At 43.1% G+C, this 25,605-nt stretch overlaps 1 protein-coding gene across 1 annotated transcript in view; it reads right to left on the bottom strand.

The window, feature by feature from the left end:
• LPCAT2 (lysophosphatidylcholine acyltransferase 2) overlaps window positions 1–20,202 on the bottom strand; it is a 32,505-nt gene extending 12,303 nt beyond the window's left edge. Inside the window, exons 1-9 of the mRNA XM_081963471.1 lie at window positions 19,924–20,202; window positions 9,144–9,283; window positions 6,006–6,223; window positions 5,429–5,541; window positions 3,102–3,162; window positions 2,645–2,703; window positions 1,510–1,544; window positions 674–728; window positions 71–153 (exon numbers count right to left, since the gene is read on the bottom strand). Coding sequence (XP_081819597.1) covers window positions 71–153; window positions 674–728; window positions 1,510–1,544; window positions 2,645–2,703; window positions 3,102–3,162; window positions 5,429–5,541; window positions 6,006–6,223; window positions 9,144–9,283; window positions 19,924–20,136 — 977 coding nt within the window. The 5' untranslated portion in view covers window positions 20,137–20,202. The remainder of the gene's footprint in view (window positions 1–70; window positions 154–673; window positions 729–1,509; window positions 1,545–2,644; window positions 2,704–3,101; window positions 3,163–5,428; window positions 5,542–6,005; window positions 6,224–9,143; window positions 9,284–19,923) is intronic.
• Window positions 20,203–25,605: the final 5,403 nt, after the last annotated feature.

Genomic DNA, 25,605 nt, shown 5'->3' with positions numbered 1-25,605 from the left:
GTTGATGGTGCAGCCACCTGCTCACACATCTCCATTGCAAGTAAAGAAATATCCTCCCACAAACACTGACCTTGCCATTTTATTACGGACTCTGTTGGCGAAAAGCACGGGGTCTTTCTTTTCTGCCTCAGACGGGACATGAACGGGGAGGAACTGAAAAACAAAGGCAGCCTCAGTAAAAGGTGCCTAATGGTCCAACAAAGTTTGAAGCCTTTTAATTTATTTCTCAGCCAGGAGAAAATCAGATTGTCTGCCACAAGAGGGCGCTACAGCCTTAGGAAAGGAAATCACGCTTTATTTTGCACCATGTTGAGAAAAAAATCTCTTAGAATTAAAACATCAAACAGAAAGGTTTTTTTCTTTCTTTTTTTCTTTTTCTTTCTTTTTTCTTTCTCTTTCTTTCTTTCTCTGTTTCTCTTTCCTTCCTCCCTTCCTTTCTCTTTCTTTCTTTTTCTTTTTTCTTTCTTTCTGCCAATCTTTCTCTCTTTCTCTCTCTCTCTCCCTCCCTCCCTTTTGTTCTTTTTCTCCTTCCTTCCTCTCCTCTCTCCCCTCCCCTCTCTCTTTCTTGCTCCTTCCCTTCCCCACCAATAAGTAAGAAAAGGACACAATTTATTCTTTTTAACTAGACTGAACAGCCATCATTCTCCCCCCCCCCCCCCACCCACCCACTTACCTCCACTTCAACTTTCGTAAAGATCTGGCACAAAGTCAGCAGGAACGCCTGTTTGCTGGAAAACGAAAGAAAGAAAATATGCATAAGGTTGCTTTGCAGCATTCAGCATCTGGATGAATTCCTCTAAGACTTCACTTAACAACGGGTGTAAACGTGATTAAACAGGTGGACCCGGTCATGTGGGTGCCTCCATTTACAACCGCAATGTTTAAGAACAGAAATCCTGATCTGTTCTTGTACTCCAGAAGATAATGGGGGGGGGGGTGGAGGAGGCGGAAGAGAAGAAGGAAAAAGGGAAGCAGGAGGAGGGAGGAGAAGCAGCAGGAGGAGAAATCATCCTTGGTGCTCTCTGAGCTTGGTGGTTTTGTTGCAGACATTTCATTACCCAACTAGGTAACATCATCAATGCTAGAAGGAGTTAGGAGGGGGAGGAAGAGGAGGAGGAGGAAGAAGAGAAGGAAGAAGATAAGAAGGAGAAGGGGGAGGGGAGGAGGGAGGAAGAGGAAGAAGAGAAGGAGGAGGGAGGAAGAGGAGGAAGAGGAGGAGGGGAAGAGGGAGAGAGGAGGCAGAGGAGGAGGGGGAGGGGGAGGAGGAGGGGGGAAGAGGGAGGGGGAAGGAGAGGAGGGGGAAGAAGGGGAGGGGATGGAGGAGGGAGGAGGAGGAAGAGGATCACCAGCTCCATCATTATCAGTATTACCAATTGCCATCACAAATCCTTTGATCTGTGTAACAATTTTTAAAATGCAACCATGCTCAAAACCGTTGCGCCTAACAGACACCGCCTAACACAAATAAGTTTTTAGAAACTGCATTTCTGTTCCGAGGAGTTGACTTACAAGCTGTTTCCCTGCCAGGTCCATGTCACAGTATCCTGGAGGAATTAAATGAAAGGGAAAAAAGAGAGAGATAATTTAATTCGACAATAAGAAGAGGTGGTCACAAAACAAATCAGAGCTGGGAAGTCAAGGTTTTTCAGTAGCAAGCTGGAGGCTGGGAAGTGAAGAATGGTGTGGTTGTTTATTTGGAATAAAAGCAACCAGAAACAACTCTTGAGGGTCTCCACCAAATCCAAGAGCAAAAAAATTGGGTGGGCAATTTTGCAGAATTATTCAAGGGACAAAGAGGGGGGGGAGGAAACCATTTTTTTTAAACAGACGGGAGTCTCTCAGCCACAACAGATACATTCCTGACGTGGCCTGCAGTGACTGAATGTTAATATCAGAATTTTAATTTTAATGTCAGATGTCAGGGAGGCTGGGAATCCCTGGGGAAGCAATGCCAGAACAAAAGACATTCATACAAACATACTTTTGACTTCACTGCCAAAAATCAAATCATTCCATTTCATGTTGCATCAACTAAATAAGTCAAGAACACAGACTGAATTTCTCCAAAATTCTCTTATCCCTTGAAATAAATTGAATGCAAAACGAAACTCATTTTAAGGGAGGCTCTGAGCCACAGCAGTCTCAGCTGAAGGAGGCAGCGTGTCAAAAACTTGTGTTTCAATGATGCTAGAATTATACAACCGTAATGGAGCCTGCCCGTCACTATCTGAAGTCGGGATGGTTGCAAAACAAGTCGGTCACAGGACCAACTCAAATTTTGCAACTGTCTTTGTGGCAGTCATTAAGCAAACACTCTGGCCATTAAGGGAACCAATGATTTGCTATGGATATGGTTTGGCTGAAAATCGGAGAACCTGGGCTTCAGTAAAATTGTCGTAAAGCACGATCACATGAATGCAGGAGCTACATCCAAAAAATGTAGTTGTGTTGCCAAAGGCTTGAATTGGGTCTGGGACATTGAATCTGGGTCAAAGCAGCCCAAGGTGGGTCCGTTGTAACTTGGAAGTGTTGCAAAGTAACCTGGTCGTGAGGCATCTGTACAACTGAGCTAATTTTCCCAGTGGCCAAAGTGAGCAGAGGAATTTCAAGAGGGAATCTCCTTCGGTCTAAATTCAAAACTTACCAACTTGTTGGGGTAGCGAATAAGCACGGGCTGAACAGAAACCCCAGGAATAAAAGCTCCTGAAAATGAAAGCAATGTGTTTGAAGGTTTCTGCATCTTTAGCTCGGAATTCCAGCATTTGCAGAAAGTAAATGATATCTATTTATCTCAAAATAAAATAAATGTGACAAAAAGTTCCCCAATGCTCACAAAAGAGGCCATTTTTTAAATTGACCCAGTCCCTCATTCTCTCTTTCCCTCATGGCATCCTATTAGAAATTCCATTTATACAGTATAAAGCACCACATAGAGCAAACAAACAGTACAGACACCATGTGTTTTACTGCTCACCTATATTACTGTAATAGGAAACAGGAAACCCTAACACGTCCGCAACAAGCTTTGAAATGTCTGACATACATCCTGAACTGTTCCTTCTGCTTTCCCCAAATAAGTCATCCGGCAAAGCTTTCCTCACCTTGTTTAAATGTGATCAAACATGATCGGTTTGTACACGTCCCTTCTGGGAAAATCATTACCTAGAATGCAGGGAAGAAAGAAAGAAGGAAAGAAAGAAAAGAAAAAAGGAAGGGGGGAAAGAGAGAGAGACAAAGAAAGAAAGAAAGAAAGAAAGAAAGAAAGAAAGAAAGAAAGAAAGAAAGAAAGAAAGAAAGAAAGAAAGAAAGAAAGATCATTCATGTTTAATTATTCTGCAAATTTGACAATTCCTGCTTCAGGTTTGACTGGATGATAATTCTTTCAGAACTACCATACTGGAAACAATGTTTTTCTCAAACATCAGATAATCCTGACTTCTCTCTAAAATTTAAACATTGGGACAGTTTAGTAAAATCCTTTGTACCACTAGTGGGCACTCTAAAACCACAGTTTTTTCAACTACAGATATTACTAAGTTTATCACATTTCTCCTAAAGGAAAACCTCCAGATGTTCTTAAGCTACAATTCTTCAAAAGAATTGGCATTTTTGATTGCCCACAGCATCGATACTATCTAACCCTCTCATCCTCTGCCATCCCCTTCTTCTTTTGCCTTCCATTTTTCCTAACATCTTTTCTGATGAGCCCTCTCTTCTCATTAGTTGGCCAAGGTAGTTGAGCGTCCGTACCTGTTCTTCCAAAGGATAGTCAGGGTGATTTCCTGTAGGAACTGGGGTCTACCTGGGAGAGAAAGGTCACCTTGCTTGACCACCTTAATTCATCTTCTTTTAATGACCCCATAATCCCTTGCAGGCAACTAAATAGAGCTGCATGTTTACTGGCCAGATGCCCTTCTTGTCGCCAGAGCAGAGTTTTATTCAGCAGATAAATTCTCATCGTGCCGAGAGGGAGAAAGATCTGCCTTTACCTAGGGTCGAACTCACAGCCTCCTGACTGTGAGCTGCACCCCTAGGCCACCACACCACTCTTGACCACCTTAATTCCACCATACAAAATGTAAAAAGCACCCGAGGGCAGGACAAGAGGATGGAAACTTATCAAGGAGAGAAGCGACCCAGAACTAAGGAAAATTTTCCTAACATGAGAACAATTATTCAGTGGAATGACTTGCTTCTAGAGATTGCTGGTGCTCCATGACTGGAGGCTTTCTAATAAGAGAAGGGACAGTCACTTGTCTGAAGTGGTATAAGCTTTCTTGCTTGGGCAGGGGGTTGGACTAGAAGACCTCCAAGGTACCTTCCAACTCTGTTCTGTTCTGAATGCAATGCCGACCATGACTCAAGACCATTTATTTTGCTTTTTTTTCCCCCTACGCTAAATTTGTCCTTATTTTTGCAAACAGGGTAGAAGGATTTGCAAGCTTAGAGAAAACCAAAAGGGCAGATTGAGCTAAATCCAAGCCATAGAGGATTTGCAACAATGCCACAAACCATTTCTTCCCCGAGAAAAAAATAGTTTCAGCAATTTTCGGTATGGAAAGCAACTCTTCCGACACTTGAAGGTTCCCGAAGATCCCAGTCAGGGTTCTAATTAAGACCCCGAGGCTTGAAGTTCCTCAAACTTTCATTTTATTAGAGATGTCATATTGGCACATCTGTGAAAACCCGAATCTGAAAGCTCCCAGGTTGTTCCCACTCAAATGAAAGTTCAAGTCCCTGCACAGCACCCACATGTCCATCACATGGTCCAATCAGGCACCATCCAAAACTGGAGATGCCTCCCAGTCACACCCCTCCAGGTGCAGGGCAAGGTGGCCTTGACTCTCTGAGAAAGGAATATTTGATTATCTATCTCACATATTCCATATACCATATTTTTTGAGTATAAGATACACCGGAGTATAAGACTCACCAAGATTTTGAAGAGGCAAATTTTTTAAAAAAGGTTTTGCACTTTGCAGACCTCCCAAAAACGCCCCCGTTTTGGTGAAGAAGGGCCTGTTTTTTGTCCAAAAAAGGACAGGCATAGCCTTTAGGAGGCTTATAGAATGCTCCTGGGGGCTGGGAGGCAAAACTGAGCAAAAAACGGCCCGTTTTCTGCTCATTTCTGCCCTCCCCAGCCCCCAGGAGCACTCTATAAGCCTCCTAAAGGCTATGCACGGCCATTTTGGTGAAGGAGGTGGGGTTTCAGGAGGCAAAAAATGCCATACTCAGTGTATAAGACACACCCAGATTTTCAGCCAGTTTTTTTGAGGGAAAAAGGTGCGTCTTATACTCTGAAAAATATGGTAATCCCCCCCTCCCATTTTCCCACAGCAGAAAATGTGGCAGGCCCAAATGTAAAAGATGGCTTCCAGGCTTCACACTCCCGAGAACATGAAGAAGGGCAGAGCTATAGAAACAGTACCTGAGGCCATTGTTCCCCTGAGGTCGCCCTTTTCGTTATTTCGTGGATGGTATGCTTCCGTGAATCTGGGTCATTCCGTGAAACCAGTACAGGCTGAAGTGCACCAATGAACCCTATTAAAAAAAATTATATATATTTATATATAAATGGCTGTGTGTGTGTGTGTGTGTGTGTATGTCTGTGTTCCAGCATAACGCCTTGAGCAATTTCAACCAAACTTGGTATACAGATGACTTACTCTCTGGAAACAAATACTGTGGGGGTAAGACACCCCTAAACCCCCTCAGGGTGTGTGTTCTGTTAAGATGCAGCCTGTTGTGCTTTAAAATGGCTTCTACTGTACTACCATAAATGGCTTCTACTGTACAGTTGCCACAGCTTCACGGTACTCCACAAGGGGGCTCCCTCTGGCAAGGGGAAAAATCCAACATTAGAAATTACGTTTCGTCCGGACATTTTCCCCCTGTAAATAAATACCCAGACAATGCTAGGTAATCACCTAGTGGCAAATAAATTTGTGAAGAGAAAGGAAGGTGGGAAAAATGTCGGTTTGCTCGAGTTTTGCCAGGACACTTACTGCCAAAAATGGGCACCCAGACATTCTCTTCCTTGGACACCACCGAGGGCAAGCCCGCCACGGCACAAACGATGCTGTCAAAGAAGCTCGAGTGCGGAGCGACCACCAAGATGGGCGCCTCTTGAGGACTAGCGACTTTCCCTTTGACTTTGACTTGGAAGCCCATCGCAAAGAACAAGGCTCGGCCGAAGATGAGCAGGCCGATGTTGGATATTCTCCTTGCAAAGAAATAAAGAGAGATGTTTTTGTTGGGCATTTTACCAGATAAAGTATAACAAGGGGAATACGTATTTTATTTTACATGTATTGCCTGTAGCCAGGACTGCATTTGCACAACAATAGAAGAGTGGAGAGATCCCTGCAGATGAAAAGGTGATTTAAAAAATATTAGAATGTGCAGAAATGGATAGAGGGACACCTACAATCAAGGAAAAGGAAGAAACGGGATACTTTTTCACGTGGGGCATATTTTATCAACGACCAGCTAATTAAAAACAAATGTTAGGAAGATGTAGATACAAAAAAAAAGGACTAATGATACAAGGGAGGTTTGTTAAAATGGATAAGCTAATATTAATGTTGGTATTGATATTGACTGAGGCTAGTCCTTGAATTATAATCTAAACCTTTAGCAACCGTCTGAAATTAACAATGGCACTGACAAAGTACAAATAGCCTTCACAACTATTGCAGCGTCCTTGGGGCTACAATTCAAGAGCTTGGCGACTGGCAGTTCCTTACAATGGATGCAGCATCTCAGGGTCACGTGATATCTCTTTCGTGTGTGTCTCTCTGTCTCTTTCTCTGCCTCTCTCTCTCTCTCTGCCCCCCCTCTCTCCGCTTCCCTCTCTCTGCCTCCCTGTCTCTCTGTCTTTCTCTCTGCGTCTCTCTGTCTCTCTCTCTCTCTCTGCCCCCCCTCTCTGCCTCCCTCTCTCTGTCTTTTTCTCTGAGTCTCTCTGTCTCTCTCTCTCTCTGCCTGTGTGTGTCTCTTTCTCTCTGTATGTGTATGTGTGTTTCTCTCTCTCTGTGTGTATGTGTCTGTCTGTCTGTCTGCCTCTCTCTGCCTCTCTCTCTCTGTGTTTGTGTGTCCCAACCAGCAAAATCAATAGGAAGAATCAGCAAACTTAACATGCGCTTGATTACCATGACGAAAATGGTAAAATCAGTCACTGACACATGATGACTCATTTAATGACCTCATTGTTTAGTGATGGAAGCTTTATCTGTAATTAAAGATACGCAAGTACAACCTGAAGCCAGTGGATGAAGCGGACAAGCAATTATGGCCCCCTTTGTGACTTATGGACCTGCTGGCTCAGGAATTCTGGGAGTTGAAATCCACAGGTTGTAAAGAAGAGGCCCATCCCCTGGTTTAGGGACTCAGGCCAGAAACCAGGAGACTGTGAGTTCTAGTCTTGCCTTAGGCACAAAGCCAGTCCATCTCTCACCACCCTAGAAGGCAGGCAATGACAAATCGCTTCTGAAATCTGGCCAAGAAAACTGATCCAGGAAGTTGTGCTAAGAGTCAACACTGACTCAAATGTAAATATGAGTTGTTCACACACACACACACACACACACGCACACACACACACACACACAGTTCACCTATTTCCCCAGTTCTTTAAGACATGGCTCCATGCAGAATTCCTCTCCTCGTTTCTACAAAGCAAATGCTGGAGCTATTTCCAACATGTACATAAGCTCAGCTGGCTTCTTCAACCATTGCAATTCCCACCCAGTGAATCAATATTTGTCCTAATTATTCATTTGCAACTTTATTTATCGACTTCCAGCCCTTTTCATTAGTTGGTGGGATGGGGGTGGGTGGGTGGGTGAGGGGAAAAGAACAGCCTATTACAGTATTACCAAAACGTACAACACAAACAACAAAAACCCACAAAGCTATGCACATACAAAGTGAAAAGTGTAAGGTAAAGGTAAACGTTCTCCTTGCACATATGTGCTAGTCGTTCCTGACTCTAGGAGGCAGTGCTCATCTCCGTTTCAAAGCCAAAGAGCCAGCGCTGTCCGAAGATGCCTCCATGGTCGTGGGGCCAGCATGACTAAAGGCCAAAGGGGCACAGAATGCTGTGACCTTCCCACCAAAGTGGTCCCTATTTTTCTGCTTGCATTTTTACATGCTTTCAAACTGCTAGGTTGGCAGAAGCTGGGACAAGTAATGGGTGTTCACTCCGTTATGTGGCGCTAGGGATTCAAACCGCCGAACTGCCAACCTTTCTGATTGACAAGCTCAGCATCTTAGCCACTGAGCCACGCATCCTATGCATGATAGGATATCTTTGCTGAACAGATTGCCTATTTGATTTCGAACTGCTAGGCTGGCAGAAGCTGGGACAAGTAACGGGAGCTCACTCCATTACACAGCACTAGGGATTCGAACTGCCGACCTTTCTGATCGACAGGCTCAGTGTCTTAGCCACTGAGCCACCACGTCCCTTATGAAAAGTGTACAGCTTGCAATTAAAAGCATTAAAAAAGAAAGTAAAATTTTGGGTCACCCCATTACCCAAAAAGATGTTGAGACGTTGGGGAAAAAATGCAAGGGAGAGCATTAATATTTATGCATTATCACAAGAGATCAGTTAGCAAAATCAAAAGAAAAGGGTGGCTAGGCAGAAGGATAGAGTTTTGGATGAGATTTCTGAATGCTGCAGGAAATAAACACAGTTTATCAAATAAACATTGTTATCATTAACCCCATAACAGTACAGGTCAGCTAACACTGAAAGACACGTCTTCCAATCTTAAAACAAGAAGCTTAGAGTCATTTATTCATTTTTGCAAAAGGAGAAAAAGAACAAAATTAAGTCCAAGGTTGCATATGTGTGAGCTTTTCATCCACTTCTGCTCCAAAATGTTGGCAATCGGTCCAAATTTCCTGTTATAGGAGCACCAGTTGGGTTCCTAAGCTACATTTACAAACAGAAACGGGAGGTGATTTGTATAGAGTCAACACGTATTTCAAGGCAGAATGAAAAATTAAGGTGTTGCCCATAATAAATGACCTCCACGCCGCAGTGATCTCAACTGTTTCGACATTCTCTCCTCTTTACAAACCAGGTGATGCTTCCATGAAAAGTACAAACAACAGTCTTTCGATATGTCCCATATTACCTTTTCCACCCTCGGAGGGGCGCCGAGCCTTTTTCATTGGTGCAGGATGTCGCGAGAAGTACAAAAGGCCATGCCAGCAACAGAAGGAGTATGATGAACGCAACGCGTAGAGGGAGGAGGATAAGGCCCAAGAAGAACACCTGAGAAAGAAGGGACAACGTTAAAGAGACATCTGGACAACTTCTGGAATTCTTGACTTCAGAAGCATGAAGTCTGGGGTTAAATTTGTGCATCGGGGAACAATCTCAACTCCACCACTTCCTGCGGATCCAGTGATGAGATCCAAGTTAGATCAGATCAAAATGAGGGCCAACTCGATCTGCTCAACTTCTGCAATTCAGAGAAATGTGAGAGTTGCTTGCCTCAGTACAGAGAGTCATCAACTTACAATAGTTTGTTTAATGACCTTTCAGGAATAGGTTTTCTCTTCTCAAAGACCCAGTTTTGGTACCGATTGGTGCACTCGAGTCAATATATCAAAAAATACTCTATACTCTGTATTTCTAAGGCTTCTCATCTTTGGCAACTTTAAGGGGCGAGGACTTCAACTCCCAGAATCCTCCAGCCTTCATGCTGGCTAGGGGATTCTGGGAGTTGAAGTCCAAACAGAGGAGTTCACAGCTGAGGCAAACAACTAGGTTTGGTTTCTCTTCAGGCAGTACAAATTTTGCATTATATGATGCTTATGTCCTTCATCAAGATCCAGTCAACACATTCACTCAAACTTTACATCCATTCCCAAGAGAATGAGGCCATGGTCAGTGGGCCTTTAGCCAACATCTGCTCCCTGCTTTGCTATCTCTTGCTCTCAATATCTGTAGGAAGGCATCACTTACTACAAGTTCTATTGGGGCATCGTTCCAACAAGCAAAGGAGAGCAACAAAGAGGATGAGGGGACTGGAGGCTAAAATATATCAACGGTTGCAGGCATTGGGCATGTCTAGTTTAATGACTAGAGGTGACATGATAGCAGCCTCCCAATATCTCAGGGGCTGCCACCAAGAAGAGGCAGCCAACCTATTCTCCAAAGCACCTGAAGCAATGAAGCAATGGATGGAAGCTAATCAAGGAGATAACTTATTTTCTCCTTATTTTTTGTTCTTATCATTTTGAAAAAAAATATTTTCAGATGGAAAAGCAGTCCACTGACAAGATGACAGATTGTGTCTCCTCTCCTCCCCTCCTCTTGCCTCCCCTCCCCATCCCTATGAAGAACGGTCGCAAGAATTGGGTATTTTTCGTTTAATGAAAAGAAGAACTAGATAGCAGTCTTCCAATATCCGAGGGGCTGCCCAAAGAAGAGGGGGTCAACCTATTCTCCAAAGCACCTAGGCTGGACAAGAAGCAATGGGTGGAAACTAATCAAGAAGAGGAACAACCTAGAATTAAGGAGAAATTTCCTGACAGTTAGAAGAATTAATAAGTGGAACAATTTGCCTCCAGTAGCTGTTGTTAAGAAGATACAGAACAGCCCTTTGTCTGGAATTGTACAGGATCTCCTGCTTCAGAAGGGTTGGACTAGAAGATCTCCAAGATCCCTTCCAACTCTGTTATTCTGTTAAACTCAAACCCCAGATCCAGCCACCTTTCTAATATTCCCATTTAGCGTTCTCTTCTCAAAACTTATTTCAACTTGTTTGCTGGATTAAAGCCGGGAATTCTGCACTGGATCATAAAATAACTCAAGTTAAAGTTAACAAGCTTTGCATGTTGTAAAAATGGAGATGACGGGTCCTTTAAACGATTAAATGTTTTTGCAAACTCATCTTCTACTCATTCCTCTGGGCTGAGAGCCATCCATTCAGTTCAGCCGGAGTAATTGGCCACCAAATATTTCTAAACACATTTTTTTCTCTCTCTCTCAAGAGCCTTTCAAAAACAAATCCACAGGGCTGGTTTATTTTTCCTAAAAAGCGATGTTCCTGGAACGGTATGTGAGAGATTGAGAACTGAGTTCAGAAACTGGTGAAAAGGACAATCAGGTCCCCACACATTTCAATGTGGGTGACGCAACAACCAGCAGAAGTCTGGGATGAGAAAGTTAAATTGCTATAGCTCAAAAGGCATTGCAGATGGAACTCTTTGCCATAAGATTCTGTGAATATCCTTAGCTTAAAACCAGAGTTTTACATTTATAAAGGAGAGATTTGTCATCAATGAACGTTGAATACAGTTATTCTGACCTAGGCTTCCTGAGACAGTAAAAATCACATGCTTAGTCCCCAAAAACCCTTAGTTAAACGGCTGTGAATTACATTCCTTCACAGCCCGTAATGAGTCACAGTTTGTGAATAGTCTGACAGAAGTCTGTGACAGTCTTTTGGGATAAAGCTGAAAAGCACCCACCTTTATCACCCTTGAAACGCTGCCAAAAACCTAATTGCCAATTAGTTTTGCAAGGCCAAATGGAGCACAGAGTCAAAACAGAGCTTCAGAGTTTAAACTGACCAGAACGAAAAAAGTTGCTTCCTGCAAAAGCTCACGTCCCATTCACTCCTCTTTTATGTCTTATGGGAGGGGCCAATCATCTCCAAACCTTACTCCCAAGTCACCCCTTTTGTCTTAACTGCTCTTGTCTTTTGGCAGCTCTGCGCATGCGTGCACTGAGAACAGGCTCCCCCTGTTCCTCTGCCTTGCTGATGTCAGTCTCCGGAGGCAGCACATAACTCCCAGATGGCTCTGGCCCCCTCTCTGCCTCTGACGCAGAGCCCTCATCCGAGCCTTCCCCAGACTCCAGGACTGGTCCATGTTCCTCCCCAACCTCCTCACTGTCCGACTCTGCTGCCAGCTTTGCAGACTGCCGGTGGGCCCCAACAACAGTAAATAACTTACTGGCAAATATTGATTGGACAAAGACTTGGAAAAGTTAAGTAACTTTTTAATGGCTTGGGTTAGGTCATAGACCATTAATCAACAGCAGAGAGATATAGAAAACAATGTCCCATTAAGAGTAATTTAATGTTCAACCAACACTAGCAAAGCAGGTTTAATGTAAATTTCAGAAACCTTCTCAATAGTAAGATGCTTTGTTTCAGGATATGTTTTCACCTGGCAGATGTCAGAAATAGTTAAATATTAATTTAACGGTATACTAATATGCAGCCCAGCACCTTCACAAAAATGACAGATTATTCTTCAAATGCTTAAGGCAGACCATATATTGGTAATTGTTAAAAGGAAGAAGCAGAGAGAAGAAAGGAGAAAATATTCTTTGAAATGTCAGATGTGATTTGATCGTCCAAAGTTAAGTTCAGTGTTGGGGTTAAATGAAGAGGTCACCATGGCAAGCCGAATGTAAAGAAAAGACCTTGATGTTCCATATTTTCAAGTTTTAAAATATCAGATACGGGAAGTAATGACTAAGGTTTTCTTCTGTTTTTAAAAAAGGAAATTAAATCATACCGTTGCCTTCCTACAAACCAGGTTCAAAACAGCTACCGTTGCAAAAGGAAAGGTAAACTGAAGCTTTCTTTACAAAATAGAACAATTCTTACAAGGTGTACCACTGTCACAGAGGGACGCAGTGGCTCAGTGGCTAAGACGCTGAGCTTGTTGATCAGAAAGGTCGGCAGTTCGAATCCCTAGCACCACGTACAGAGTGAGCTCCCGTTACTTGTCTCAGCTTCTGTCAACCTAGCAGTTCGAAAGCATGTAAAAATGCATGCAGAAAAATAGGGACCACCTTTGGTGGGAAGGTAACAGCGTTCCATGCGCCTTTGGCATTTAGTCATGCCAGCCACATGACCACAGAGACGCTGGCTCTTCATTATTTGAAATAATTTTCAAATTATTATGAAGAGGTGTGACCGTCAACTCCCAGAATTTGCAAGTTATTATGAAACAGTGTGGCCTTCAACTCTCAGACTTTGTAAATGCTTGGAGAGCTTGTGAGGTGCACCATATCTATATGTAACCTGCAGCTAAAGCAACAGCTGTGTATCTCTTCCTTCAAGGATAATATCTCTCTGATGATATCGCTAAGTGGAATGCAGATTGCTTAGAAGGGAAATTATGAAATGTCCTTCTGGCTGGCAGATTGCAGACCTGCCCAATCTTCTGTCCAAAGCAAACTTCAGATCCAAGGCAGGAGGATTGCAGGATGCCAAAGGGTGTGTCCCGAGACAATGACAAATTTGCGGTAAGAAAATACCATTTCTTAGAGTACAAAAGACAGGTTTTGATTTGCATTGCACCTGAAAATGTCCAGAAGGCATTTTTAAAAACAGCTGCTTGTGGCGGGTTTTGACCTGTTCATATTTATTTATTTATTTATTTATTGCACTCTTCCTGTTCTGACCGAGCCTTCCCAAGAGCATGAAGCAACTCCTTGTCCCGACAAAAGCCCCTTTTATTACTTTGCTGTGAATTCTGCTCATTCACATCCAGCAAAGTCTTTCAAGGGAGGATTTACAGTCACAGACCTTATCTGGCTTGGAGAGCTGACAGGCCGATATCTGCAAAACTTGGCAAGGAGTCTCGGAGAGTCAAGAACCAATGAAGCAAACTAATTGTCTCCTGCAAACTCCACCCCCCTTTCGCTCCTTTTTTTATTTCCTCTGGGAGGGGCCATTCATTGTCCACCTGTGGCCTTACTCCCAAGTCGACCCCTGTTCTTTAGCTGTTCTCTTTGTCTGGCCATTCTGCACAAGCGCACACTGGCTCCAGCTGTTCTTCTGCCTCACTGATGTCCGACTCTGAAGGCAGATGGTAACTGTCGGACGGCCCTGACCCCCTCTCTGCCTCTGACACAGAGCCCCTGTCAGAGCCTTCCCCAGACTGCAAGACTGGCCCAGGTTCCTCCCCAACCCTCCTCACTGCCCGAATCTGCTGCCAGCTTCAGTGGCAGACCACAACACTTCCTTTAAGCAATACAGGAATCATCTAATTCTGAGTTTATCAAACTTAGCAAGATATCTGGATTTCAACTCCGAGAATTCCCTCTGCTGTTCCGATATTGCAAAGATTTAAAAACCTACCGAAACTGAGAAGAATGTAAAGATTATGAAAGGGTCAAAGAAAAAAAAAAGACAAATAACAAAAAGGACAGAAAGAAAGATATCTAAGGAAGTAAGCAGCAATAGCCATATGTATCCAGTATTTTCTTCCTTTTTTCGCAAGTTCCCCATGAATGATAAACTATCCCTTCATGGTTTCCATATTTCCAGTCATTAGAAGTACCTCTCTCTCTTAGACAATATCTCTGGTGTCATATAATTGCAATGCTTATTCTTTTTTTAAAAAATCTTAATAATTTACATTTGCTATTGAGAATCGAAAAGGAAATGGGAAAGCAAACCACTAATAATAAAAATTCAAAAAGTGAAAAGGCATCTATTGGCCATCTTTGGATTGCAATAATGTATTTTATAAGCATACAAGCAGACAAAAATTACCAGCAATTTTTGGTCTATATTATTTAATAAATATATTCAAGAGAAAACTTTCTTCTTCTTTGCATTTATTTATCTTTCATTTTTCATTTTTCTTTTTTCTTCAATGTGAGACATTTAACTTGGTGCAAGGACTTTGTGGTTAGGTGGCTGGCAAGATTTTAAGAATTTTAAACTTTCTGGGAGAAAATGGGAAAGTCTTATCTGAACGCATTCAAGAATGCGGACTTACTTTCTTAGAATATCAGGTTATTCCTGCTTTCTGAAAAAAAGCCACAAGCTATGAAATGGAGGAGGAAACTACAGCTTCATTAGAATTAAATCTGTGTTATAAAAGTAGCCAACTAGAGTTTTGAGTGGTCCCTGCAATATATAGTGAATTATCTATCTATCTATCATCTATCTATCTATCTATCTATCTATCTATCTATCTATCTATCTATCTATCTATCTATCATCGATCTATCTATCTATCATCTATCTATCTATCTATCTATCTATCTATCTATCTATCAATCATCTATCATCTATCTATCTATCATCTATCTATCTATAGCTATCTATCTATCTATTCATCCATCTATCATCTATCTATCTATCTATCTATCATCTATCTATCATCTATCTATCTATCTATCTATCTATCTATCTATCTATCTATCTATCTATCTATCTATCAATCATCTATCTATCATCTATCTATCTATCATCTATCATCACCTACCTACCTACCTACCTACCTACCTACCTAAATCTCTCTCTCTCTCTCTCTCTTTCCCTCCCTCCCCCCCCTCTATCTGTGTGTGTGTGTGTGTGTGTGTGTGTGTGTGTGTGTGTTCCAGCATAACTCGGGAACGCCTCGAGCAATTTCAACCAAACTTGGTACACAGATGACTTACTCTCTGGAGACAAATACTGTGGGAGTAAGACCCTCCCTAATCCCCCTCGATGTCCGTGTTCTGTTAAGATACAGCCTGTTGTGCCTTCAAATGACTTCTACTCTACTGCCATAAAATGGCTTCTACTGTACAGTGCGGTGGAGTTGCCATGGTAGCGGCTTCACGGTACTCCCCAAGGGGGCTCCCTCTGGTAAGGGGGAAAATCCAACATTAGAAATTACGTTTGTTCCGGACATTTGTGAATGTCTACTACAGGATTGGGGTAAACAAATACCCGGGCAATGCCGGATTAACAGCTAGTTACCAATAAAACTAGCAGCGTTTTCATGAACTTTGTTTTTGCTATGCATTCATTGTACAGGTCGACCTCGATTTACGACAGTTCATTTAGTGACTCTTCAAAGATACAAGAGTAGTGAAAAAGGAACTTAAGACCATTTTTCACACTTATGACTGTTGCACCATTTCCTTGGTCACATGATCAAAATCCAGATGCCCGGCAGCTGACGGTTGCCGTATCCCAGGGTCACGTGATCCCCTTTTGCGACCTTCTGACAAGCAAAGTCAATGGGGAAGCCAGATTCACTTAATAACCGCATTACTAGCTTAACCCCTGCAGTGATTCACTTAACGACTGTAGCAGGAAAGGTCGTCAAACGGGGCAAAACTCACTGAACCGTCTCACTTAACAACGTTAAAAAAAATCAGGCTCCATTGTGGTCATAATCCGAGGACTGGATTCTCATCCAGCTTTGTTTTCGAAAACTTTCCTGCCGGGATTTAGGCTGAGTCAACCGAGTTTGGAATGACATGGAAAGGAAATAACAGGGCAGAAATTATTCCCCCTTTCTGTAAACTCTGTTTAAGGCCAGTATTTGTATAGCTCAGCCGTGAACCAAGACCTCAAACGAGATAAATCTCAACACAAGCAAGGGAAATCCTGACTTCAGAGATTACTAAGCCAATAAATTTCAGCTGTCAACACAGCAAAGGAAACCATCTTCATAGCAACTGATTACAACTAAAACAACTCAGGGTTTGATGCCCGACTTGCAATACTGAGTGAGTTGCTTTAAAAGAGGTAAGGTAAAAGTTCCCCTCGCACATATGTGCTAGTCGTTCCCGACTCTAGGAGGCGGTGCTCATCGCTGTTTCAAAGTCGAAGAGCCAGCGATGTCCAAAGACTTCTCCGTGGTCATGTGGCCGGCATGACTAAAAGCCAAAGGCGCACAGAACGCTGTTACTTTCCCACCAAAGCTGGTTCCTATTTTTTCTACTTGCATTTTTACTTGCTTTTGAACTGCTGGGTTGGCAGAAGCTGGGACAAGAAACGGGAACTCACTTTATTATGCGGTGCTAGGGATTCGAACTGCCGACCTTTCTGATCGACAAGTTCAGCGTCTTAGCCACTGAGCCACCGCGTCCCTCAAAAAGTCTTTTAAACCTACTCAAAAAAAGGAGTCAAACCATTGATCCCCCCCAAAAATGTTGAAACATCTGTACTGCCATGTTCATTGTTTTCTTATTTAGGATCTCAAATAATTGCACAGCTTTTTAAATTTGCAAAAAAAAATCTTAATTTAAGCAATTGGGCCAGCTTCAGTTCACTTATGAATTCACTGGAAATGTACAATTTGATCCCAGGTGCCAGAAGCTAAGTAACAGGAGCTTACTCCATTTAGGCGGCGTTAGGGATTCGAACCGCCGAACTGCCAACCTTTCTGATCGACAAGCTCAGCATCTTAACCGCTGAGCCACCGTGTCCCTTTAAAAGAGGTAGACCCGTCCAACTCCCCCAGCAATTCCTGTTTCATAAGAAGTTCTGCTTGCTACTAAACGAGGAACATCCTGTCCCCTTGGTATAAACATTTGCAAAAAGGGAAGTTCTAAAAAACATTTGTAACTGAGAAATGGGGAAACTAAGACCACGATAAAACCCAAGGTCAGAGGCCAATCATTAGAGACAATGACTGAGCAGGCTATACTGTTCAATCTACTGTTCAATCTACTTGTTCTATCAGAATTTTTTTTTAAAAAAATAAGGTGTTAAATATTGAATTCAGGACTTCTGGAATTCAGATCTTGTACTTCTAAGCATCTGGGGTTTGTCTCCTTCCTGTCTGTTCTTCACCGAACCAAGGACATTTTTCACATTCACTTCCGCACCTATGAAATTGTGGGAAAAGGCAACTTATTTCATAAGAGGGTTGCAAGAACTGTAAGCAGGAGGGGAGAGCAATTTGGAGATAAAAAGCCTGCACTTTCCTCAGGCAGAAGTGCAACAGGTGCAGCCCTCCTCGTGGACAAGCTGCAGAAAGAATGTTGGTTTAATCAACTTTTTTCTTTTTAAAGAATGGAGCAAGTCAGCAGGAACATCCATCAAAAGGCTGTTAATCATTGTGATATGTAACCTCTACATGCCGAAGCAGTCTATCGGTTAGACACCTTTGGGTTTGTTTGTTTGTTTAAAAAAAACCAGAACTTTGCACCAAATTCTAGCAAATCTTCTTGGCAGATTCTTGCACAAAAGACATATTTTTGAAAATAGATATGCTTTGCAAATGAAAAGTTGCCATATGCAGCTACAAAAGTGGAACTCCAACCCTGTGAGGTAGGACTGACAAATAAAGACCGACTGAACAAGATGGGGAGAAAAAGCTAACTATGATTTCTCTCTCTCTCTCTCTCTCTCTCTCTCTCTCTCTCTCTCTCTCTCTCTCTCTCTCTCTCTCTCTCTCTCTCCCCCTCCTCTCTCTCCCCTCCTCTCTCTCTCTCTCTCTCTCTCTCTCTCTCTCTCTCTCTCTCTCTCTCTCTCTCTCTCTCTCTCTCTCTCTCTCTCTCTCTCTCTCTCTCTCTCTCTCTGTCCAGAGTCAGCGGGAGCTACAAATTTAATAAATACCTGTATATGAAAAGTTATTCTGGCTTAGAACAACAGAAGAGACTTAAATGAGGTGCTAAAACAGAGAAAATAATTTTTGATGTCTTTGTATCATTTTCACTACATCTTTCTCTCTTTTTTTCTGCTTTTTTATTGCAGATCAGTTTTTTCCCTCTATTTCTTTCCATTTTACGGTCTTTGTAGTTTCTCACAGCAATGGATGTTAAAACTCTCACCATTAATACATTCAAGAAGAGACCACGCCCCCTCTAAGCTGGGGCTGCCCTCCCCACTTCAATTTGCTGATCAGAGCTAGGGGATGGACTAAATGACCTTTAGAACCCCACCCAACTCTGTGCTCTGTAAAGAAGTTTGGGGAGAGAAATCATGGGACCCATTGAGAGGGGAGGGGGCGCTTCTAAGCAGACCCCCCCCCAAGGAGTATACAACCTCCTGCTTCAACTTTACACTAAAAGCTTTTCTCCCCTCCCCCCAAAAAAGGAATTATCCTAATTCAAAGCAATAAAAAAACTCCTCCTGCAAGTCGAAAAGGTCTTCCTCTCTCACTCCCCTTTAAACTCCCCTAACTCAATTACACACCGCCCACATTGCAACGCCAACCCTCCATCCGATTTAAGGGGGCTGTGAAACTTCGACGGAAACTTCTTGACCGAAGTTGCCAAGAAGATGCCAGCACGGCGCCTTCCAGGGACTCTCTCCCCATAGCCCACCTCTCCGCCTTTCCAGCTGCGTTTCTGGCTTCCAGGAGACGCAGAGCCATCCCCAGGATAGATTTAGGGCATTCCAAGGAAAGCCACGAACAAGCAAAGAGAGAAGTGTTTCCCCCAGTCTTGGCCCCATTTCCAGAGATGGGATTTTCACCCTTCTATCCCTCTTTTTCAGCCCAACTTCTAAGGCCCGGAGGAATAAAACGCAGAACATGGCAAGAAATCCCTGAAATGAAGAAGAACGTTTGTAAACGTTGGAATGAGCGGCCTCTTGGTACTCTCTGAGCTGGCTGGTTTTCTGGGAAGAGGTTGCATGCCCCAAACTAGGAAAGGTGATCAGCAGCGATGAAGTTATCTACGTTTGGGTCATGAAACGTCTGCAAGAAAACCCACCCAGCTCAGAGAGCACCAAGGACCCCACAATCCTCCTCCTCCTCCACTCTTCACACCCCACTCCCTTCCAGTATTGATAATGTTACCTAGTTGGGTCATAAAATATCTGGAAGAAAACTACCCAGCTCAGAGAGCACCAAGGACCCCACAGTCCTCCTCCTCCTCCTCTCCTCACACCCCTCGCCCTTCTAGTACTGATGAGGTTACCTAGTTGGGTCATGAAACGTCTGCAAGAAAACCCACCCAGCTCACAGAGCCCCGAAGAGCCACCAAATCCAGAAATAAAACGGACGAAGTGACCAGGTGCCGCCTTTTATATCTTTGGCCCTTCCTCTAGCCTTGCTCCAGCTTGGGGGAGGGGGGCACCAGCTTCTCCCCCACCCCACTTCTCCCCCCTTCCTTCCCCCCCCCCCGATCCCCCCGTGCGCTTTCCTTTACGCAGCTGCCCAAGCTCTCTTCCCTCCCGATCCACCCGCGGTCTCCAAAACTACCCAGGTTTTTTCCTTGGCGTCCAGACGCGTCTCTTGCACGAAGGGGTTGAGCACCAAGGGGGAGGCCAGCGACTTTTGCCTGGGCAGGAGGAAGAGCCGCTGCTGCTGCTGTTGTTGCTCCGGCGGCGTGGCCGAAGGCAGCTTCCCCATGTCGCCAGCTGGCAGGGCGCTTTCCAAAGTCGCCACCGCCGCCGCTTCTGTGCAAAGCAGCATCGGGTGCTTGAAGAAAGGCGCAGCCCGGCGCCGGCAGCGCCCCTCCCGGGGCTCCCAGGCGCTTGCGCGACACACCTCGACCTGACCTGGCCCTGGAGGGAGGGCGGGGGAGAGACGAAAGGTAAAGGTGGAGCGAGGAAAGCCTCTCAACCGCGTACAAGATAGCAGGTAGAAATACAAACATGGATATAAATGAAAGAAATGAACACAAATAAATGGGGACAGTAGGAGAGGGATGGTAGGCAGGCTGGTGTGCTTATGTATGCCCCCTTTATGGGCGTCTTAAGAATGGGGTGAGGTCTATGGCAGACAGTTTGAGGCGGAAGCTGTGAGGGTTTGAGGATGTAACAACAGAGACAGGTAGAGCAATCCAGGCGTTGACCACTCTGTTGCTGAAGTTGTATTTTCTGCAATTGAGTTTGGACCAGTTTACCTTGAGTTTGTATTGATTGTTTGCCTGTATATTATTGAGGTTGAAGCTGAAGTAGTCATTGACAGATAGGATGTTGTAGCAGACAATTTTATGTACTAGGCTTAGGTCAGACCGTAGGCAGCATAGTTCCAGATTGTCCAAGCCCAAAATTTTGAGCCTGGTGGCGTAAGGGATTCTGTTGTGAGCAGTGGAGTGGAGGACTCTTCTCGTGAAATACCTCTGGACTCACTCAATTGTATTAATGTCTGATATACAGTGTGGATTCTAGGCAGACGAGCTGTATTCGAGAATTGGTCTGGCGAAGGTTTTGTATGACCTGGTTAGCAGTATAGTGTTACGGGAGAAGCAGCTTTGCAAAATTAGGTTAACAACTCTTAATGCCTTTTCGTCAATGGTGTTACAGTGAGCTCTGGAGCTTAGATCATTTGAGATGAGTACTCCAAGGTCCTTGAGAGAGAGTGTGTCATCTACGAGGTCATATCCGCCCAGTTTGTATCTGGTGCTTTGGGTTAGTTGGGAAGAGTACTAGTAACCCCCCCACCCCCATTTTTAAGATAAGAGCGAAGGAGTGGGTTGTTCTTTTGCCTGCTCTCATTTATTGGGATTTTTCTAATCCAGTTCAGGAGACTGTCAGAGGAGCAAAGAAGGAGACTGAAAGCAGCAACTTTGTGTTTGGATTGAGCTGCTGCTAAGAATCACAACTCCAAGCTCTGGAAGATTCATCCTTAGGTGTGAACAGGAAAAGGAAGTGGGAAAGGGTTGTTCACTTTTTCGGGATATTTGTTTCTCTGCTGATTCAGGCACATCATGCTCAAGTCCTAAAAATAGCAGTTTCAGCAGTCTAGGCCTTTAAAAAAACTTTCTTTTTTAGATGAGTTGGCAATTGTAACATCTGGGTCTCTGGAGGTTTTCTTTTTTTCTTTCTCAGGGAGGGAGAAATGGCCTTGTGTGATATTAATAGAGTCGTTACCTTGATCACCTGCATTTCAGCAGGTAACAAATACCCATATAAAGCCCTCCAAGAGCAAAAAGCAGAAAACAGCAAAGTTTTGGTTTTTTTTTTTTTTTAAAAAAAAGTAATCTTGGGTTAAGGATATAGTTCTAAGGGTTTTTTTTTTAAAAAAATAATGCTTAGTAATTAAATCAGCCAAAGGAAATAAATAATATTTTTTTTGGCTCAGCAAATTAAAGTCCCTTGTGTTTCTCTTAAGAGCTGATATATATCTGGATGGGTAAAAAAAAAAAAAGTAACTCTTTGCTGCCATCTGGCCTTAGTTCTGCAAGGAAGAGTGAGAAAAATCTTCAAAAGCTAAACTAGAAAGTCTATTAAAGGTAAAGGTAAAGGTTCCCTTCATACATGCGTGCTAGTCGTTCCTGACTCTAGGGGGCAGTGCTCATCTCCGTTTCAAAATCGAAGAGCCAGCGCTGTCTGAAGACATCTCCATGGTCATGTGGCCGGCATGACTAAATGCCGAAGGTGCACAGAACGCTGTTATCTTCCCACCAAAGGTGGTCCCAATTTTTCTACTTGCATTTTTACTTACTTTTGAACTGCTGGGACAAGGAACAAGAACTCACTCTATTACGCGGTGCTAGGGATTCGAACTGCCGACCTTTCTGATTGACAAGCTCAGCGTCTTAGCCACTGAGCCACTGTGTCCCTCAGAAAGTCTATTAAACCTACTCAAAAAAAGGAGTTGCTTCTGTCAAACCATCGACCCCAAAGATGTTGAAAAATCTGCACTGCCATATTCATTGTTTTCCTATTTAGGATCTGCAAACAATTGCACAGCTCTTTAAATTCACAGAAATTTATTAATTTAAGCAATTGGCCCAGCTTCAGTTCACATATGGATTCACTGGAAATGTACAATTTGACCCCAGGATATATTGCAGTGAAAGTTATTGACTTGACAACAATGCTCCATAGGTCCAAAACTATAGCCGTGGCCTTATATGTAATGCAATCGATAAAAAAGGTATGCCTCCATCACTCCTTGATTTATCTAGATTCAGAAGGAAAGGGATGAATAGCTTGTCCAAAATCACTGGTCCAAAACCAGCTTGGCATTTCAGAGGCTGCCACAAAGAAGAGGGGGACGAGCTATTCCCCAAAGCACCAGAAGGCAGAATAAGAAGCAACAGATGGAAACAAATCAAAGAGAGAAGCAACCTAGAACCAAGGAGAAAATTTCCTGACAGTGGAACACCTTGCCTCCAGAAGTTGTGGGTGCTTCATCACTGGAGGTTTTCAAGAAGAGATTGGGCAGCCATAGGTGTCTGAAATGGTGTAGGGTTTCCTGCTTGAGCAGGGGGTTGGACTAGAAGACCTCCAAGGTCCCTTCCTACTCTGTTATTCTATTCTGTTCTATTCTGTCTTTGCGCTTCAACTTCAAGTGCTGGCCATTGTTCTCTTAGATTGTATTAGAAAAGGATAAATGCACAGTACTGCCAAAAGCCTCAGTTTCCTGATGAGTGTCTTGACAGTAATAGGAGTGCAACCTTCTGATTCCTTTAAGTGAGGAGGAAGAGAAGTCCCTGTGGGGAGAGGGGGCGACTAATAAGTTTAAATAAATAAAATAAATAAATAAGAAAATCCTTTAAAGGCCCAGTCGTCCCACCAGAGTTAGGAGCAACTTTCAGGTTTGAGTTTGCCTTGATGGAGAAGGAGTGGACTTCTTCTCTGAAAATCCACCTGCTGAACTTCAGAGGTGCTGTCCAGGGTGCTACTTGAGTTTTGCTTGGTAGACTCTTCATCTCATGGGGTTAACCTGCTTCATGCAACCTTCAGACACTCTGGTAGCCATTCTCCCCCCAAAAGGGAGAAAGAATGGATAGAATTGGGTCTGAGAAAATACATGTGACTTAGGTCAACTTCTGTTTTTTTTTTTTTTAATATGCTTCCAATTCCCTAAATCATTCAGTAGGATCACTTCCAATAGATTTAATGATGCATCCTTTTTATCATGTTAAAAATCATACTCTTGGAGCGGATGGATGGAGTGACTCAAGGTTACATATATATCTTCAGGCTGATGAACCTGTATGAAAGCCCTTTTACAAGAGTGGATGGAATACCTTATGTAGAGAGTGAAGCATCGTAACTTTGCAGTTTTGACACCATGGACTCGCATTTGATACTATAATTAAATCGTCAACCTCAACCTCAACATTTCTTTCTCAGTTAGTTCTAGCCAGCCTCCGGTCATCCACCTTCAACTATAACAGGGCGAAAATAAAGAAACTTAGAGAATTAAAAATGAATCTTCAGATTTCCAGCTAACTAGAGATGGGAAGGGGGAGAAGCAACAGCATTTGAAAACCTTGAAACCTTCCATTTCAGCCATTAAATAATAATATTTAAACATTAGACAAACAAACAATACATTAAAAGCTAAAATGTTATTTCCAGCCCAAGCAACTCAATTAAATATGCAAAATAATGTCATGGAAAGTGATCCTTCATATGATTGGTGTTTAGAAACCAAAGACTTTGTCAGTTGGATCTTGGTCTTAAATGTGTAAAATAATGTCTCTTGCTGGCTGAGGAATTCTGTGAAGTTGAAGTCCAGAAGTCTTACAGTTGCCAAGGTTGGTGACCTTTGGCTTATAGACGTTATCTTGACTTGACTTTATTTCCAGTTCTCAAAATGACTGGGATGATCTTTGCATAGCCCTATCCCCGTGTTTCTGAACTTCGGTGATTTTAAGGTTTGTGGACTTCAACTCCCAGAATTCCCTGGCTTAAGGTATGAATTCGGCCTATCTTGAAATCGCCAAGGTTGAGAAACACTGCCCCCCAGTGGACAACAAAGCACAAGTTGCCAGGAAGCTGCAATCTTACATCCATCCTCCAGATGTCACTGTTTGCTCATTTTACTTGCCAGTGAGGCGAGCTGCAAACAATGGAATAAGAGGATGTCAAACTGATCTGAAAGCAACTGGAGGATTCTGGGAGATGTAGTTTTCCTCTTTCCTGCAAGATCCTGGATTAGGGAAGGCGGGTTTAGAAAGTCTTTGTTGCAGAGTTCAAGCCTCCTGTGCTTGAAATACGACGTTGAAATATACAAGTAGGATGGAAGAATCTTAAAATGGATAGGGACTTTCCATGACATAGGCTCAGAGCAGGAATCCAAATTCAAGCATCCCCAAGAGGTGGGAGGTGATAATTTGCAGACTTCAGAAAATATCTGAAAAATAACTCACAATACCAGAGGGGGGCGCTGTTCAGTGCATTCAGGCTTTGCAAGGTTAACCGAGTTTTATATACTTGTGCAGCTAGGTACAGAATGAAATGTGAATAGGATGTGAAAGTGAGTGTCTCAAAGGTGCTTTATTTTTCAAAAGGCAATTGGACTGTTTTTTTCTTTGAGGAAGAAGAAGTAGTTTCGCTTCTCATCCAAGAAGCTTCATCAGTTCTGATGGCAGGGGGATTGGAAAGCTATAAACCAGAACTAATGAAGCTTCTTGGATGAGAAGCGAAACTATGACTTCTTCCTCAAAGAAAAATCAGCCAGGTTGGATGCTCTTGTTCATTTCTGTTTGGGCCAAAGTTACACAATCTGAAATTTAAGAATTTACCTACTGCAACAATCCAGAAGATCTGAAATAGCTAAAGGAAAGAGCCACGTAAGTTAGAACGATGTCTGCCCCGTTGCCAAATTCTTAACCGGGCCTTTATTATCATTAATTATTCTTTCAAAGTTGAGGTTTATGTTGGCGCCAGCAATAGGCTCTTTGTAGCCAAACAGGTTAGTCATCATTTGGAACGAGCCAGTTTTCCTACCCTCTGGAAACACATCATTGAGGCATGGAATTGGACAATGAGAAGCTTTTAAGAGAATTCCTGGAAACAATGCCCCATTTTATTGGACTTCTTGGAGGAGGGTAGGAAAGTTGTTGGCTTCTTCATCCTGCTCTCCTAGATATGCTTTCTCCTGGCTGGCATGAAGTAAAGGTAGGGAAAGTGTCGGCAAAAAATTGGGAATTCATGGGGAAGAATTTTGGCTTGAGGACTAGAAAATTACATTCAGTTA

Source organism: Natrix helvetica, assembly GCF_964273705.1.
Source record: "Natrix helvetica genome assembly, chromosome: 10".
NCBI classification, from domain to species: Eukaryota; Metazoa; Chordata; class Lepidosauria; order Squamata; family Natricidae; genus Natrix; species Natrix helvetica.
Note: the sequence above shows the minus strand (reverse complement) of the source record. Positions and strands in the feature narration are given on the sequence as shown.